Raw genomic sequence first — 18,305 nt, 5'->3', positions numbered from 1 at the left:
TAGAATAAAAATTACCCATAATCGTCGTTTGCCCTAAATTTAAATGCACCGCTGGTACCACATTAATTCGGCTAATAAGATTCTGGCGTTGCCTCGTAAACTTAACGGCAATTAAAAGTAAAATGTTGCAAAAAAGCAATCAAGGAAGATACAGTTATTCAGTTTTATGATAATTTTGTTTATTAGTCATTTTTGAGAAGCTACAAGCACGATTATGAGGAATTTAACAGCGTGTTGTAAGTGATCTAGATTATTGATCAAGAACTAGATCATAACATTAACTGAAGATCTATGATCTAATCAGATTCAAAACATCTAAAAAACTATCAGGTTCTGGAATGGAGATATTTGCAGAAATGTAGCGAGGATTTATTGTTGGAGAGATAAATAACGGTTATTACTTTTCCATCTTTAATTTATAACATGTAATTAAATCATAAAATCAGTCTTTAAATTCAAACCAAAAATGTAGTGCGACGCTTAGTGAAAGGAGTGGAATTAACGCGAGTACTACTCAGACCTGCAGGAATTTTAAAAATCAAAAGGATAAAGCCTCTGTCCCAAGTCCTGAAATGGTGTTAGATGAGTTGCCTAAACACTCAAATGAGTAGTTGCACCTCAATTTAGTTTGTAGTTCAATGAGAGAATGGTGTGACCTCCTCTGTTTTAATATTACGATTAGTTATGTTGGCCGAAATTTAGCAGCTAGTAGTGAGATTCACTAGTTGAAAAACACCAATCAAATCATTTCTTCCTTGTCTGCTGCTGTTCCTTTTTATCCTGTAGATTTGCTACAGTTTGTTTCGCTTAAATATTCCTTTCAATTCTGCTGTTAGATAGTTAGAAGTTACGTAAAGCATTAATTAAAATTTAGTTTTCCTAAATTCAAATTTGCGCGCGCTTTTTTTGTGATGCGCACATGGAACTTGACATGTGTCACTTTGACAAGGGGGCTCAAAAATCCTAACCTCAAAATTGACATATTGATTTTAATCATCCACTCTCTACAAAAAAGTAATGCTGCCTAATCGCTGCAGTTAATTGAAACACGAGTATTTAATTGTTTGATTGTGAATTAAAATGTCGGATCACGTTTATGGTCGTATTGTTATAAAGTAGAAAAATAGTGGACAAATAAGAAGAATATCACATGACTTGGCATGGTTATAACCATGCGTGTTATCACGGTATTAAACCAATCGTGATAGTGGTAGAGGAATTTGAGTGGGTACTAGTGGGTACGATTTAATGAGAATTGAAGAACAACAATCATTTATGTAACGTGATGTTCTTATGTAAAGGTTTTAAAATCTCGTCCGAATTGTGTGTAAATCGAATTTGTTCAAAAGCGAAATGGGGGAAATTGAAAAAAAATTACAGATACCACTCAACGCAACGTCTGGAAGAGGCGTATAAAAAAGTTAAAGCCAAATGCCAATGTAAGTATTTATAAATAAGTCAAAATTATTAACACCAATACTGTGAAAGTTGATCAATAATTATAATTATTTTCGTAGCAAAAAAATTGCCTAAGGATGTGAATCCAAAAGCTGTTTTTGCATGCAATGAACTTGATTTAAAAGAGGTTAATGTCTATGGATTTGACTATGACTATACTCTAGCTTGCTATAAACCATCAATGGACTATGTCTTATACAATCTAGGCAGACAAATTCTCATTGAAAGATTCAAAGTGAGTGGAAACCCCTCTGGAATTTCTCTACCCTTTTTTTGTAGTACCCGCCGGAAATTGCCAAGTTGGAATATAAACCAGGATTTGCAGTCAGAGGATTACATTATGACATAGAAAAAGGTGTCTTATTAAAACTAGATTCCTTTTTACAAATCCAATTTGGTTCTGTATACAAAGGGCTAACCCCGCTCTTAGTAGACGAGGTCCTCAAACTGTACAAAAATAGGATCATTCCAATTGCCTACGTTGAAGGACACACGAAGAATGCCGCGGTAAGAATTCCTCCTAATTGGAAACAAATTATAGTAACTTCTTGTAGTTGAGTAGTGAATGTTTGCAAGGTGTCTAAAAACTCTAACACTGATTTTTGCTTTAAAGTAGGTATCTTTAACCTGGTGGCTGTAGTTCTTTCTCTTCTCTATCAGAACCCTCTTTTATGGATAATTTTTCTAGTTGATATTACAGGAGAGCCATTCAAAAATGGTACAACTAGCAGACCTCTTTTCTGTACCAGAAATGGGGCTACTATGTAACGTAGCCGATTATTTCGAGCGGAATCATATAGACTACCACCCTGAGATTCTTTTCAGAGACGTCAAGGTAAAACCCCCAAGACTGTTTAACTGTGGTACTACTTTTCGTTACAGAGCTCTGTGAAAAGTTCTCATCCTTTAATGCATAAAATTGTATCGGAAAACGTGCCGGAGTACATTGAATCCAATGGTAAACTTCGAATATTTTTTGATCGGCTCAAACAAGCCAATAAAAAGTTGTTTCTAGTCACAAATAGTCCTTTCAAATTTGTGTAAGTTAACTGCAGCGTCGTTATCAAGATTAAGATTTCTATTGTAGTAACAAGGGGATGGAGATGTTGGTGGGACACGACTGGAAGGACTACTTTGATGTTGTTATAGTCCAGGCAAGAAAACCGAGATTTTTTACTGATGTCTCGAGACCTATTCGGGTCTATGATGAACAGAGTGGAAGCCATATTTGGGACCGCGTCACCAAACTGGAGAAAGGAGTCATTTACTATGAAGTAACTACAAGAAACTTGAAATTCGTGGTGTAATGTTACCACTTTACAGGGAACTGTAAAACAGTTACAAGACCTAACAGGATGGCGAGGACACCAAGTGCTGTATTTCGGGGACCACCCTTATAGCGATCTCGCTGACGTTACATTAGAACATGGGTGGAGAACTGGTGCCATAATAACCGAATTAACAGTACTAATACTTATACAAAGTGGTTCTCTTATATTTTTACCTCTTTTTTTAGCACGAAATTGCCACTTTAAACAACGTAGAATTCAAAAAGAACGCGAACTGGCTTCAAATGTTAACACAGTTGATTGAGGATCATCAAGACTGTGAAGATCTAGAAGAACAGAAACTTTTACAAAAGTGGATGGCAGAACGAGATAAATTAAGAAATGATATAAAAGTCGTGTTTAATCCCCAATTTGGTAGTGTGTTTCGAACCTACCATAATCCTACGTATTTCTCAAGGAGGTTATTTAGGTTTGCTGATATTTATACGTCAAATATTACGAATTTATTGAATTATTCTGTCAATCATACGTTTTATCCGCGACGTGGTGTTATGCCACATGAGTATATATCTTACTTTGTATAAAATTTATTTGATAAGCGAGGAGAGACTGAAGAAATACCACTGCAATTTCGAGGTGCCAAAGTTCTTTTTCTTTAAGTTTTGGTTTTTATTAAGATTGTTATTTAGAGTTGATAATTTTTTTTAACATTATTTAAACATGTATGTAAAAATTAAGATTGCCATTATATCGCGAAATTCGTTAAATTGTTAAAATCTCGAGTTCTTGTCTAAAAACTGACAAATCGGTCAAATATTTAGTTTTTATGTCTGTTTGTTGTTAAAATGTCTTCTCAAAGCCAACTGAAATTGAATAGATAACACGATAATTTAATTTATCATAAAATGAAGTGCCATATAGACAATAATTCAAACGAATCTTGGAATGCGGTAGTATTTCGGTTCAAGCTCATTGTGTTGCTTTGTATAATTTTTTACTGCAAACTCAATTTTTTTACATATGTAGTTCCCGCAGACTAGCTCTAATTCTTTGTACCATGCCATCAAAAAAACTCATTCTTAGTCAGAAGAAAATTCCAAATAATGTCTTTGATTGAAAAACAGGCAATGTCAAATAATTTGACTTTGTCACAAGGACACGCTTTGAGATTCAAAGCTAATTGAGAATGAGTGTTTATATACAAAATACAGAATAATTATTATGTGACTAACAAACATTCTGTGATTTATGTGTTCTTGTATAGTCAGATTGAACTATGAAGTATAGAAGTAGTATTATACTTTGTAGTATTCTTTTTATTTTGCTTCTATGCTATCTTTGAAGTCTGATAAAGGTTCTATTAGTGAGTGATAGCTTCAGGGAACACAGTAGGCCTTGCATTTTTTCAGATGTTTAAATTTCAAAGCCTTCTTTGTTGTTTTCTGATACTACATAGACAATTTTTATTTCTAGACGTATACTTAGGCGGCTTTGTTATACGTAGAGAGAGTTATACAGTTGTATTTATTTTGGTAATTTAGAGAAAAAATAAATTTGTGAAAACAGAAGCCTTTATTGTCTCAATCTATTTAGAGTTTACCAAAAAATTTTCGCTTATTTGTAGGTTGATCTTATCGAATCTCAGGTTTTTAGAATCCTCGTGAAATTTTGCGTAAAATGACACCAAAAACTCCAAAAATAAGTGAGATGCCGAATTGGACTAATTAAATTAATAAACTAAAATTATGTTTTTTTTATTTTGCAAAATTAAGATAAGACTTGATTCTTATGTAAAAAGACGCGAGAAAAACGATAGCGCAAACCGTTTTGTTTATATTTTTTGGTTTAGAAGATATCGGGGTTTAAATATTTGGAAAAATTGAAAAACAAATGTACAAAAACTTAAACGGCCACAACTCGCTTACTTGTGGGCCGATCTTAACGAATGTCAGGTTTTTGGAATCTACGTGAAATTCTGCGTAAAATGATCCAAAAAAAATTAAACTTGCTCCAAAAACAAGCGAGATATCGAACGAATTAGATTTGGACAAATTAAATTTAAAGGTATAGGACCTTTGGTCAAAAAAATTATTTTAAAAAATTTTTCATAATCAGAAAGACGATAGCGCAAACCGTTTCAATTTATCTCTGTTAGTTTCGAAGATATCGGGGTTTAAACATTTGGAAAAACTGAAAATCAAATATCCAAAAATTTAAAGGGCATAACTCGCTTATTTGTAGGCTGATCTTAACGAATCTCAGGTTTTTAGAATCCTCGTAAAATTCTGCGTAAAATGACACCAACAAACTCAAATTTGCTCCAAAAATAAGTGAGATATCGACCGAATTAGATTTGGACTAATTGAATGAATAAACTAAAATTATTTTTTTTTTATTTTTCAAAATTAAGATAGGACTTGATTCTGATGTAGAAAGACGCGAGAAAGACGATGGCGCAAATCGTTTCAATTTATCTCTTTTAGTTTAGAAGATATCGGTGTTTAAATATTTGGAAAAATTGAAAAACAAATGTCCAAAAATTTAAACGGCCACAACTTGCTTACTTGTACGCCGATCTTGACGAATGTCAGGTTTTTGGAATCTACGTGAAATTCTGCGTAAAATGATCCAAAAAAATTAAATTTGCTGCAAAAACAAGCGAGATATCGAACGAATTAGATTTGGACAAATTAAATTTAAAGATATAGGACCTTTGCTCAAAAAAATTATTTTAAAAAATTTTTCATAATTAGAAAGACGATAGCGCAAACCGTTTCAATTTATCTCTGTTAGTTTCGAAGATATCGGGGTTTAAACATTTGGAAAAACTGAAAATCAAATATCCAAAAATTTAAAGGGCATAACTCGCTTATTTGTAGGCTGATCTTAACGAATCTCAGGTTTTTAGAATCCTCGTAAAATTCTGCGTAAAATGACACCAACAAACTCAAATTTGCTCCAAAATAAGTGAGATATCGACCGAATTAGATTTGGACTAATTGAATGAATAAACTAAAATTATTTTTTTTTTATTTTTCAAAATTAAGATAGGACTTGATTCTGATGTAGAAAGACGCGAGAAAGACGATGGCGCAAATCGTTTCAATTTATCTCTTTTAGTTTAGAAGATATCGGGGTTTAAATATTTGGAAAAATTGAAAAACAAATGTCCAAAAATTTAAACGTCCACAACTTGCTTACTTGTACGCCGATCTTGACGAATGTCAGGTTTTTGGAATCTACGTGAAATTCTGCGTAAAATGATCCAAAAAAATTAAATTTGCTGCAAAAACAAGCGAGATATCGAACGAATTAGATTTGGACAAATTAAATTTAAAGATATAGGACCTTTGCTCAAAAAAATTATTTTAAAAAATTTTTCATAATTAGAAAGACGATAGCGCAAACCGTTTCAATTTATCTCTGTTAGTTTCGAAGATATCGGGGTTTAAACATTTGGAAAAACTGAAAATCAAATATCCAAAAATTTAAAGGGCATAACTCGCTTATTTGTAAGCTGATCTTAACGAATCTCAGGTTTTTAGAATCCTCGTAAAATTCTGCGTAAAATGACACCAACAAACTCAAATTTGCTCCAAAAATAAGTGAGATATCGACCGAATTAGATTTGGACTAATTGAATGAATAAACTAAAATTATTTTTTTTTTTATTTTTCAAAATTAAGATAGGACTTGATTCTGATGTAGAAAGACGCGAGAAAGACGATGGCGCAAATCGTTTCAATTTATCTCTTTTAGTTTAGAAGATATCGGGGTTTAAATATTTGGAAAAATTGAAAAACAAATGTCCAAAAATTTAAACGGCCACAACTTGCTTACTTGTAAGCCGATCTTAACGAATGTCAGGTTTTTGGAATCTACGTGAAATTCTGCGTAAAATGATCCAAAAAAATTAAATTTGCTGCAAAAACAAGCGAGATATCGAACGAATTAGATTTGGACAAATTAAATTTAAAGATATAGGACCTTTGCTCAAAAAAATTATTTTAAAAAATTTTTCATAATTAGAAAGACGATAGCGCAAACCGTTTCAATTTATCTCTGTTAGTTTCGAAGATATCGGGGTTTAAACATTTGGAAAAACTGAAAATCAAATATCCAAAAATTTAAAGGGCATAACTCGCTTATTTGTAAGCTGATCTTAACGAATCTCAGGTTTTTAGAATCCTCGTAAAATTCTGCGTAAAATGACACCAACAAACTCAAATTTGCTCCAAAAATAAGTGAGATATCGACCGAATTAGATTTGGACTAATTGAATGAATAAACTAAAATTATTTTTTTTTATTTTTCAAAATTAAGATAGGACTTGATTCTGATGTAGAAAGACGCGAGAAAGACGATGGCGCAAATCGTTTCAATTTATCTCTTTTAGTTTAGAAGATATCGGTGTTTAAATATTTGGAAAAATTGAAAAACAAATGTCCAAAAATTTAAACGGCCACAACTTGCTTACTTGTACGCCGATCTTGACGAATGTCAGGTTTTTGGAATCTACGTGAAATTCTGCGTAAAATGATCCAAAAAAATTAAATTTGCTGCAAAAACAAGCGAGATATCGAACGAATTAGATTTGGACAAATTAAATTTAAAGATATAGGACCTTTGCTCAAAAAAATTATTTTAAAAAATTTTTCATAATTAGAAAGACGATAGCGCAAACCGTTTCAATTTATCTCTGTTAGTTTCGAAGATATCGGGGTTTAAACATTTGGAAAAACTGAAAATCAAATATCCAAAAATTTAAAGGGCATAACTCGCTTATTTGTAAGCTGATCTTAACGAATCTCAGGTTTTTAGAATCCTCGTAAAATTCTGCGTAAAATGACACCAACAAACTCAAATTTGCTCCAAAAATAAGTGAGATATCGACCGAATTAGATTTGGACTAATTGAATGAATAAACTAAAATTATTTTTTTTTATTTTTCAAAATTAAGATAGGACTTGATTCTGATGTAGAAAGACGCGAGAAAGACGATGGCGCAAATCGTTTCAATTTATCTCTTTTAGTTTAGAAGATATCGGTGTTTAAATATTTGGAAAAATTGAAAAACAAATGTCCAAAAATTTAAACGGCCACAACTTGCTTACTTGTACGCCGATCTTGACGAATGTCAGGTTTTTGGAATCTACGTGAAATTCTGCGTAAAATGATCCAAAAAAATTAAATTTGCTGCAAAAACAAGCGAGATATCGAACGAATTAGATTTGGACAAATTAAATTTAAAGATATAGGACCTTTGCTCAAAAAAATTATTTTAAAAAATTTTTCATAATTAGAAAGACGATAGCGCAAACCGTTTCAATTTATCTCTGTTAGTTTCGAAGATATCGGGGTTTAAACATTTGGAAAAACTGAAAATCAAATATCCAAAAATTTAAAGGGCATAACTCGCTTATTTGTAAGCTGATCTTAACGAATCTCAGGTTTTTAGAATCCTCGTAAAATTCTGCGTAAAATGACACCAACAAACTCAAATTTGCTCCAAAAATAAGTGAGATATCGACCGAATTAGATTTGGACTAATTGAATGAATAAACTAAAATTATTTTTTTTTTATTTTTCAAAATTAAGATAGGACTTGATTCTGATGTAGAAAGACGCGAGAAAGACGATGGCGCAAATCGTTTCAATTTATCTCTTTTAGTTTAGAAGATATCGGTGTTTAAATATTTGGAAAAATTGAAAAACAAATGTCCAAAAATTTAAACGGCCACAACTTGCTTACTTGTACGCCGATCTTGACGAATGTCAGGTTTTTGGAATCTACGTGAAATTCTGCGTAAAATGATCCAAAAAAATTAAATTTGCTGCAAAAACAAGCGAGATATCGAACGAATTAGATTTGGACAAATTAAATTTAAAGATATAGGACCTTTGCTCAAAAAAATTATTTTAAAAAATTTTTCATAATTAGAAAGACGATAGCGCAAACCGTTTCAATTTATCTCTGTTAGTTTCGAAGATATCGGGGTTTAAACATTTGGAAAAACTGAAAATCAAATATCCAAAAATTTAAAGGGCATAACTCGCTTATTTGTACGCTGATCTTAACGAATCTCAGGTTTTTAGAATCCTCGTAAAATTCTGCGTAAAATGACACCAACAAACTCAAATTTGCTCCAAAAATAAGTGAGAATCGACCGAATTAGATTTGGACTAATTGAATGAATAAACTAAAATTATTTTTTTTTTATTTTTCAAAATTAAGATAGGACTTGATTCTGATGTAGAAAGACGCGAGAAAGACGATGGCGCAAATCGTTTCAATTTATCTCTTTTAGTTTAGAAGATATCGGGGTTTAAATATTTGGAAAAATTGAAAAACAAATGTCCAAAAATTTAAACGTCCACAACTTGCTTACTTGTAAGCCGATCTTGACGAATGTCAGGTTTTTGGAATCTACGTGAAATTCTGCGTAAAATGATCCAAAAAAATTAAATTTGCTGCAAAAACAAGCGAGATATCGAACGAATTAGATTTGGACAAATTAAATTTAAAGATATAGGACCTTTGCTCAAAAAAATTATTTTAAAAAATTTTTCATAATTAGAAAGACGATAGCGCAAACCGTTTCAATTTATCTCTGTTAGTTTCGAAGATATCGGTGTTTAAATATTTGGAAAAACTGAAAATCAAATATCCAAAAATTTAAAGGGCATAACTCGCTTATTTGTAGGCTGATCTTAACGAATCTCAGGTTTTTAGAATCCTCGTAAAATTCTGCGTAAAATGACACCAACAAACTCAAATTTGCTCCAAAAATAAGTGAGATATCGACCGAATTAGATTTGGACTAATTGAATGAATAAACTAAAATTATTTTTTTTTTATTTTTCAAAATTAAGATAGGACTTGATTCTGATGTAGAAAGACGCGAGAAAGACGATGGCGCAAATCGTTTCAATTTATCTCTTTTAGTTTAGAAGATATCGGGGTTTAAATATTTGGAAAAATTGAAAAACAAATGTCCAAAAATTTAAACGGCCACATCTTGCTTACTTGTAAGCCGATCTTAACGAACGTTAGGTTTTTGGAATCTACGTGAAATTCTGCGTAAAATGATCCAAAAAAATTAAATTTGCTGCAAAAACAAGCGAGATATCGAACGAATTAGATTTGGACAAATTAAATTTAAAGATATAGGACCTTTGGTCAAAAAAATATTTTAAAAAATTTTTCATAATCAGAAAGACGATAGCGCAAACCGTTTCAATTTATCTCTGTTAGTTTCGAAGATATCGGGGTTTAAACATTTGGAAAAACTGAATATCAAATATCCAAAAATTTAAAGGGCATAACTCGCTTATTTGTAGGCTGATCTTAACGAATCTCAGGTTTTTAGAATCCTCGTAAAATTCTGCGTAAAATGACACCAACAAACTCAAATTTGCTCCAAAAATAAGTGAGAATCGACCGAATTAGATTTGGACTAATTGAATGAATAAACTAAAATTATTTTTTTTTATTTTTCAAAATTAAGATAGGACTTGATTCTGATGTAGAAAGACGCGAGAAAGACGATGGCGCAAATCGTTTCAATTTATCTCTTTTAGTTTAGAAGATATCGGGGTTTAAATATTTGGAAAAATTGAAAAACAAATGTCCAAAAATTTAAACGGCCACAACTTGCTTACTTGTAAGCCGATCTTAACGAATGTCAGGTTTTTGGAATCTACGTGAAATTCTGCGTAAAATGATCCAAAAAAATTAAATTTGCTGCAAAAACAAGCGAGATATCGAACGAATTAGATTTGGACAAATTAAATTTAAAGATATAGGACCTTTGCTCAAAAAAATTATTTTAAAAAATTTTTCATAATTAGAAAGACGATAGCGCAAACCGTTTCAATTTATCTCTGTTAGTTTCGAAGATATCGGGGTTTAAACATTTGGAAAAACTGAAAATCAAATATCCAAAAATTTAAAGGGCATAACTCGCTTATTTGTAAGCTGATCTTAACGAATCTCAGGTTTTTAGAATCCTCGTAAAATTCTGCGTAAAATGACACCAACAAACTCAAATTTGCTCCAAAAATAAGTGAGATATCGACCGAATTAGATTTGGACTAATTGAATGAATAAACTAAAATTATTTTTTTTTATTTTTCAAAATTAAGATAGGACTTGATTCTGATGTAGAAAGACGCGAGAAAGACGATGGCGCAAATCGTTTCAATTTATCTTTTTTAGTTTAGAAGATATCGGGGTTTGTGAAAACAGAAGCCTTTATTGTCTCAATCTATTTAGAGTTTACCAAAAAAAGACAGGAATCTTTTGGTGCCTCGACATTCCGGAATGAGAAGATAAATGATGCATATTTTGTCAACATGTCTTTTGGTGTTGAATGCTGCAACTCACAATACAGTTCAACGCATGCTCTTTGGGCCCCCTTTTACTGCACATCAAAGTCACGCATAAACAATGGCGTGTATATTTTGCGAAAACGACGGTGGCCTGTTTGTTAGAGTTGGGGGCCACCAAGTTCTGTTATGGTTTTATTAATTTCGTGATATCGAACCAGAATGAAGAAAGAAAACTTTGACAATATTGATTTATCAAAATGACAATTTACATATCGTAGTTGGATTTGAAGTATGTTGGAAGATGGCTACTAATTCTTACAGGTATTCAATCAATATGAAAGAAATGACACACCCCAATTAACCCCAAATTCCTTTGATTTCAGGGTGGAATGGGTGGAGATAATAGAACCAAAAACTGGGGAACATATGTACGCCAATTTGGCAACGGGAGAGTTTGTATGGGATCCTCCAGAAGGTGTTCCAGTGAAAAGGACCGACTCGAACCAATGGTGGGAACTATTCGATCAAAATACCGCACGTTTTTATTATTACAATGCCACGTCGCAACGTACTGTGTGGCACAAACCCACGAACTGCGATATTATTCCTTTAGCTAAATTACAAACGTTGAAACACAATACCGACTGCACACCGGCGGCGACAAGCCATCAAGCGACACAAACGGGCGAAGCCGCCACCAACAGAGGGCAAATTCTTAGCTTATCCGCTAGCACTCCACAATTACGTCGAAAATCGAGTGATTTATGCCGCAGCAGTAGTTTTAGCCAACGGGGCGCCGAGGCAGCCCCCTTATACTCAAACTGGCACGATTCTCATCTTCTTCCATTAGAACACTTTCTTCTCAACAACAGTCGCGATTCCGACAGCGATCATTCTGACAGTGGAAGCGAATCCTTGACTGGTCACGAGCCTGATAATGAAGACTCTGATCAATCTGAAGGAAGCTACTTACCCCATCGGTTAACTCATAAACCTGTGGAATACCTGAATTTACCTACAAGCTCCGTTAGCACAGAACTACGTGAACCCAAAGAGCGTCTTCCAGCCCCAGCGCTGAAGCCCCTCGCTGAGCCTCCTTTCCAACCAGAACGCGAAGCTGACATGGAGAAATTTGCGGCAGATAATTTGAATCTTGGAGGAAGAGGCTTGTTTAGAAGGAAAGCCAGCGTTCGTGATCTATTAAGTTGGTCAGCGCGGAGTTTGCAGAGACCTCTACTAGCCTCCAGTAAACCTGTTGCTCGTCAAGCTTTAGACATGTTCAGACAAGTACAAATGTATATGGGGGATAGGAAAGCGAGACCTGGGGCATCTCTTAATTCGCTGTTGATGGAAATCCTCGGCACGGCTCATTCGCAAGCGTTGTTAAGGGATGAGTTGTTCGTCCAGTTATGTCGACAAACGACAGAAAATCCAAGGAGAGATTCACTTCTACGTGGTTGGGAATTACTGACGATTGCTTTGGCTTTTGTTCCTCCTAGTCCTGCTTTCCAGCCTGCACTTTTAGGGTATCTCAATCGACACAGGGATCCTGGCTTCTCCAGGGTGTTTCCAGACGTCAGCAGGTGGCCCATCCATGTACAGGTAATACAAACTAAACAGGAAACTTGCTTAATTCATTCGTTTTGAAAGACGATTTGTAATTTCTGACTTTAATTCTGCATATCTCCAATTGTTTATTTTTTGTAGCTGTTACATCATTTCGGTGCAAGGTACTTTATTTTAAAACTAAACTTTGAACTATTCCGTTTTCAGAAATATAAATTGTCTTAATTGACGTTAGTGGGATATTAATTAACAATAATTGACTCCTGCCACGTTTTATATGATCTCAAACTATTTTAATTGGCCTCCGCATTCATTCAAAACACGGAAATTGGCCTCCTAAAACTAACTTTTTCCAGCTTTTTTTACTCCATTCTTAACCGATTACGTTATGTCATCATATCACGATGAGACCTAAAGGGGCACAACAACTGTGACCCCCTAAAAAAAGGTGATTTTTGGGATTTTTTTAAAGAAAACTACTGTAATGTTTTAAAATTTGGAGGATACATTTGTTGAAATCAAAAAAAAAATAAAAAGATTATATAACTTGAAGATAATTCCCCTGGGATAAACCTCAATAGTAGAAAAATTTTGAAATTTGACAAAATAGCGGATTTTTACAAAACAAATGGCGAAAATTTAAAGATTTTTGGCCCGCCAAAATCACATGTTTTATACGATCGAAAAACTGAAAGATATCCAAAATAAATAAAAAAAATAATTCAAGACTATCGGATGATTTGTCTTTAAGTTCCAACTGCAGCAAATTTGAAAAATGTTTCGAGAAAAACGCGTTTAAAGATAACTTGATTATAGTTAATAGCTTAATAGTTTATTACACTAATAGCTGTAACTCAAAAACTATTTTAAATATTCATCTTATGTGTTTGTATGTTATTTTTAACCCTTAAATTGTTATAAACGTATATACAGAGTGTCCGGAAAGTGGCGCACCACCTTGAAAGGGGGTAATTGGGTGATCCCTTAGAGTACCAAAAAAATGTTAAAAAAAAAATTCCAAACTCTCTGTTTTCGCAGGAGGACCAAAAGAAAATTATTAAAATGGCAACATTGCTGAACTGTTCTCCCAATAATTTAAATTTCTAGTATTCAAAGCCATAGCAACGTTGCTGTTGTATTGTTGGCGTTAGTCAGGTCGGCTGATGAACGAGTAATGTAACTATGGTTTCATGTGAACGATGATCGAACACACTGATCGAGATTGTTGATTCAAAAATTTTGTTAACATTTTTCAGGAACATTTTTCCGGTGATCTATGGTATTGTCCGATGATACAGTTTTACGGTGGTGCGCGACTTTCCGGACAGCCTGTATACTAGAGCTCATTATAGTTCAGCCAAGTTGGTTTGAGCCACCATAAAATCATAAAAATTAGACGGCAACCGCAACCGGACAGTTTGCGGTATTTTGTCATTTATGACGAGACATCTGGCCTGTTTAGGGATGTTGTTCTTATCGCAGGGTGCAAACTTGAGCAAATAAACCCTCATTATGTGCACTTGAGAATGTTTTGAAACTGTCCCGTTGCGGTAGTCCGCAAATTTTTATGCTTTTATGGTAGCTCAAACTAACTTGGCTGAACTATACTATCGGTCCACTTATTGAAAAGTAAAGGCTAGAAATTTTATCGGAAACAGTTGGCAGAAGAAGCGTTTGACCTTGAAGCAATTAAGACATGCGTAGAAGCTAATCGTCCTACGCAAGTTTTGCCAAAACTTGTTAAATCCTTATTTAAATCTCTTTTTTGGAACCTTTGATTAATTCTTAACTAATGTGAGATGTTGATACACCAAACTTTGACAACGTGTTAACCTCAAAAATCGTCCTTCAATTTTCCCCTAATTTTCTCCCTAAAGAATTAAAAGCCGGATTTACACCCAAGAATTTTAGAAAATTTACACAGGAGAGTGGACTGATAGCAATGAGCTGGACTTCCTTTTTCTCATAAACTACAAAAGATAAGAATTTGAAATTTTGGGAACAAAAATAAGCAAATAAAACAGATCGAATGGCAGTATTCATATATTCGCGACACTTCCGGTTATGCCGGAAGTAGTAGTCAAGTTGCTTATTTTAAATGGAACACTCCATATATTATTGCATTTTCAGATTCTACATCCAAATTAAGGGTGACTTTATGTATACTGTGCTATACTTAAATTGAACCATTTCATAGATATCTTGATTTTTGTACAAAAAATTGCACTACTGAAGTGAAATTTTTTTTCCGAAATAAGTAGCCTTTAATCTATTTCAAAATCGCCACGTTAATTGGAAAATAAGCACAATTCAAACGTACAATGAAATTTTGCATTAACTTTATGTATTGGACATCTATTACCCACTAAAAATACGGAAAAAAGAAGTTTTGTTACTCTTTTGATTGCAGTTTTTTTAAGCATGCTTTGGAATGGTGACAATCCAATTTTATGTGGATCATTTATAAACAACTTTGGTGGTCTAATAGAAATAAAAAATTCTCAAAAATGTTTGTGGAAATATTTTTTTTGTAATTTAATTTATTTTTTTTTTTTTAAATCGAGATATTTCAGAAATGGTGCAATTAAGGTATAGCACGGTATATAGAAAGTGATCTTTAATTTGTATATAGAATTCAAAAATGCCATAAAATATAGGTGTTCTATTTAAAATGAGCAAATTGACTGCCACTTCCGGCATAACTGGAAATGTCACGTAAATGTGAATCTATTTATTCGATTCGTCTTATCCGCTTACTTTTGTCCCCAAAATTATTATCATTTGCATTTTCTGAGAAAAACGTACAAAAACGTTTACAACAGTTAAGGGGTTAAAGTGAACAGTTCCTAACAATGTTTTAAAGGGATGTTTGAATTGACACGTGTCACGGCGTAAAAACAAGTTCGAGTAAAGCCGTCGACCTTGGGAGTTGCGAGGCGACCTTCAAGGGCGTAGGAACTGTTTCTATGTCATTTTTTATTTAGGGTATTTCTAATAGGCTTACACTGTCACAATTCATAACGTAGCGCATAAATAAATGGCAAAAGACTGTTGTTTTCCTAAGCCTTTATGAATTTTGTAGGTGAATCACTACGCAACAGTGGCGTGCCAGCGTCTGGAACGCATCGGCGCCGGTGGTAAAAGGTCAGCTCGCCGCCCCCAGATGGACGATATAGATTCAGCCCGCAAACAAATATTTCAAGCTAGTCTTTTTGGCAATACTCTTCGTGAAGTGATGCAATTACAAGCAAGTCGCTGGCCAAACAACCGATTACCTTGGCCTCAAGTGGAATTATCCCAGCAAGTTCTTCGTTTACAAGGCTTAAGTACCGAAGGGATATTTCGTGTTTCCGCTGACGTAGACGAGGTAAACAAATTAAAGGCTCAAATGGACCGATGGGAGCTTAGCGAGCCCAGCGATGCCCATGTGCCAGCGAATTTGCTAAAGTTGTGGTTACGCGAACTTTATGAACCTTTGATACCTGATTCTTTGTATCCTGAATGTGTTTCGGAGCCTATGACTCCTCGTCGTGCATGTGATTTAGTTCTTCGTTTACCGACTTTACATAGACTTGTTTTATGTTATTTAATTCGGTTTTTACAAACTTTTAATAAACCCGATGTTATACAACATACTAAGATGGATGCTTCCAATTTGGCTATGGTCTTTGCGCCTAATTGTTTACGTTGCATGGCTAGTGATCCGCGTACCATGTTTGACAATGCTCGCAAAGAAATGGCCTTTATGCGATGCCTGATTCAAGAACTTGACACTGAATGTGTCCGAGACATGATCTGACCTCAGTTTGTATATTTATATTATTATTTTTTTTTTACATACCAGTTATAACATTTTATATTGCATCTTACCATAGCTATCTTTGTGTTTTTTGATATTTGTCACTTCCAAAATAAAAGTTTTGTAACAACAATCTTTTGTAATGTCTCTCTATTAGAACAAAGTATTGTAATTTTTTTTTCAATCACATACCAGTATAGTATTTTGTTTTTGTATAATTTATATACCTTTGTATTGTTTAATTGTAAAGTGATTTGTTTTGAGTGTAAAGCCGAAAACCTAAGTTAAATAAAATAAATATGTTAATTAGTCATTCTTCCAACTCCAACTTCTTCCTTTCCACACTACTTTGAACAAACTCCGCCTATTTTGTAAACAGTTTAATCAAATATTTACTTTTATGAAACCTAGGCCGCGATAAATCGCTAAGTAGCCAATACTATCAAGAAAATATATCGTAAAGTAGCCGCCCACTTCCTCAAAATGTCGGACTATCTAAACAAACTAATACTGTTATGTATTTTTATTTGTTTACAAGATAAGTGCGTTCCCGACTCTAACGATCGTACTGGAAGCACATCTTATTAAATTATAATCTACAATTTAAACAGTTACAGCACATTCTTTATTAACTAAATATCAAGCACTTATATCGGCGTTTACGAAAACGGCATTTTGTCGTTGTCTCTTCCTAAGCGAGGATAAAACGGAGAACGTCTTCCCAATCTTGGTGCGAATGGTGGAGATCTTTGGTACAATGCTTCTTCAGACATGACAGGATCTTGCAGCCAACGGTTTTCTTCAGGTCCTACAAGGATTTCTTCACCGGATTCTCGGCCCAATCGTGGAATAAAACTAAGAGCTGGATGTTTCCCTCCTGAAAAAGTGTCTTAATCAACTGGTTATTGTTTTTTTTTTGTTTTACCACTCTCAGTTGAGGGAGACCGGACCTGATCAGACCTAGCCGGACGTCTACCATCTGAAAAAACCGTTTTAGGAAATAATTTTACGTTTTTACCATTTTACCATTTGCTAAGATGTCAGCCCATGGAGTATCCTTCAGGGAATTTATTAACAGTACAGCCAAGCCGTCTCTTTGTAAATTTTCATAGATATCACTTCCGGAATTCCTTTTTCGTCGGAGTTTGGCACCAGCAGAAATTTGCTTTCCTTCGCCGTTGCTACCATCATGCTGTCGGGACAACTAGTATCGCGTTTTATTGAAATTTATACTTACATGTGGTACCGGCGAAACGACTTCTAATAGAAGAATGTAGACACATAACACTGTCCAGTTTACAACACTGACTCGTTCCATAGTTCTGAATGCTTCCAGGAAGAGTCCTTAGGGTTTTATACTGCAATTTGATCAACGTCACGGGCTACAGGAGGTCTTTACGATAACAACCCCCGGAGGTTTCCAAATCCTTTAAACTAATTTGCTTCTCGCGTAAATACATCATTCGCTGTGTTTGTGCAGTGTTAAGACTTTTACACTTATTAGTATTAATTGTGTTCGGTTATGCAAGTGCAAGTGCGAGAAAAACGTCTCAGCATAGCACCACTTTCTATATTTATTCAAATTGGGGAGATATTTCTGGAGATTTCTGGATTTTTTAAATTTTCGAGTTTTAAGGTTTTCAGAATTTTTTCGTTATTCGCTCAATTCTGAATTTTTTATCTTTTTGCTGTGTTCGAAAAAAGAAAATTCGATAAGCCAGTTCCCAGGAAATTCGATCACGTTACATTACATACACCTTATCTTTACATATCGAGTATTATAAAATTCTATCTGTTACGTTTAAAATTCCAAGTTATTGTTTCTTGTCATCGAATACTGTGAATGCAGATACTTGTAGTGT

General features: G+C 33.9%; 3 protein-coding genes across 5 annotated transcripts; 2 read left to right on the top strand and 1 right to left on the bottom strand.

Moving 5' to 3' along the window:
* The first annotated feature begins 823 nt into the window (after positions 1-823).
* Nt5c (5' nucleotidase C) lies at positions 824-4,315 on the top strand. 2 transcript variants are annotated; one of them, XM_088047485.1, is made up of 8 exons: positions 824-1,439; positions 1,518-1,693; positions 1,738-1,965; positions 2,159-2,293; positions 2,341-2,498; positions 2,546-2,732; positions 2,782-2,922; positions 2,975-4,315. In XM_088047485.1, the coding sequence occupies exons 1-8, from the start codon at positions 1,286-1,288 to the stop codon at positions 3,329-3,331; spliced, it is 1,536 nt and encodes a 511-aa protein (XP_087903611.1). In that variant the 5' UTR covers positions 824-1,285; the 3' UTR covers positions 3,332-4,315. The 2 variants fall into 2 exon arrangements, with proteins under 2 accessions (XP_087903611.1, XP_087903610.1); XM_088047484.1 differs by having other exon boundaries at positions 825-1,439; positions 2,147-2,293.
* A 6,834-nt stretch (positions 4,316-11,149) lies between these two features.
* Positions 11,150-16,729, top strand: RhoGAP93B (MyTH4 and RhoGAP_KIAA1688 domain-containing protein RhoGAP93B). The gene is made up of 3 exons (XM_088047871.1): positions 11,150-11,399; positions 11,462-12,680; positions 15,727-16,729. The coding sequence occupies exons 1-3, from the start codon at positions 11,380-11,382 to the stop codon at positions 16,441-16,443; spliced, it is 1,956 nt and encodes a 651-aa protein (XP_087903997.1). The 5' UTR covers positions 11,150-11,379; the 3' UTR covers positions 16,444-16,729.
* Positions 16,730-16,951: 222 nt separating this feature from the next.
* Positions 16,952-17,791, bottom strand: LOC148167607 (uncharacterized). 2 transcript variants are annotated; one of them, XM_088047795.1, is made up of 4 exons: positions 17,681-17,791; positions 17,470-17,635; positions 17,369-17,422; positions 16,952-17,320 (listed from the first exon to the last, which is right to left on the bottom strand). In XM_088047795.1, exons 1-4 carry the CDS (start codon positions 17,759-17,761, stop codon positions 17,103-17,105), a joined length of 519 nt encoding a protein of 172 aa, XP_087903921.1. In that variant the 5' UTR covers positions 17,762-17,791; the 3' UTR covers positions 16,952-17,102. The 2 variants fall into 2 exon arrangements, with proteins under 2 accessions (XP_087903921.1, XP_087903922.1); XM_088047796.1 differs by having other exon boundaries at positions 17,372-17,422.
* Between the last annotated feature and the right edge of the window lie 514 nt (positions 17,792-18,305).

The sequence above is a fragment of the Gnatocerus cornutus genome, chromosome 10 (genome assembly GCF_029298725.1).
Source record: "Gnatocerus cornutus isolate USDA-ARS CGAHR chromosome 10, icGnaCorn1.1, whole genome shotgun sequence".
Classification (NCBI taxonomy): Eukaryota; Metazoa; Arthropoda; class Insecta; order Coleoptera; family Tenebrionidae; genus Gnatocerus; species Gnatocerus cornutus.
The sequence above is the reverse complement of the archived record's forward strand: the minus strand, read 5'-3'. Positions and strand labels throughout refer to the sequence as shown.

Bases quoted from the DNA above. Each gene is read 5' to 3' on its own strand.
- Nt5c (XM_088047484.1), top strand. From the start codon at position 1,286: ATGTTCTTATGTAAAGGTTTTAAAATCTCGTCCGAATTGTGTGTAAAT. The intron at 2,294-2,340 runs GTAAAACCCCCA...TTTTCGTTACAG, and splicing joins TTCTTTTCAGAGACGTCAAG to AGCTCTGTGAAAAGTTCTCA. The intron at 2,499-2,545 runs GTAAGTTAACTG...TTTCTATTGTAG, and splicing joins AATAGTCCTTTCAAATTTGT to TAACAAGGGGATGGAGATGT.
- RhoGAP93B (XM_088047871.1), top strand. From the start codon at position 11,380: ATGGCTACTAATTCTTACAG. The intron at 11,400-11,461 runs GTATTCAATCAA...CTTTGATTTCAG, and splicing joins ATGGCTACTAATTCTTACAG to GGTGGAATGGGTGGAGATAA. The intron at 12,681-15,726 runs GTAATACAAACT...TGAATTTTGTAG, and splicing joins GGTGGCCCATCCATGTACAG to GTGAATCACTACGCAACAGT.
- LOC148167607 (XM_088047795.1), bottom strand. From the start codon at position 17,761: ATGGAACGAGTCAGTGTTGTAAACTGGACAGTGTTATGTGTCTACATT. The intron at 17,423-17,469 runs GTAAAATGGTAA...CGGTTTTTTCAG, and splicing joins GGCTGACATCTTAGCAAATG to ATGGTAGACGTCCGGCTAGG. The intron at 17,321-17,368 runs GTAAAACAAAAA...ACACTTTTTCAG, and splicing joins GTCTCCCTCAACTGAGAGTG to GAGGGAAACATCCAGCTCTT.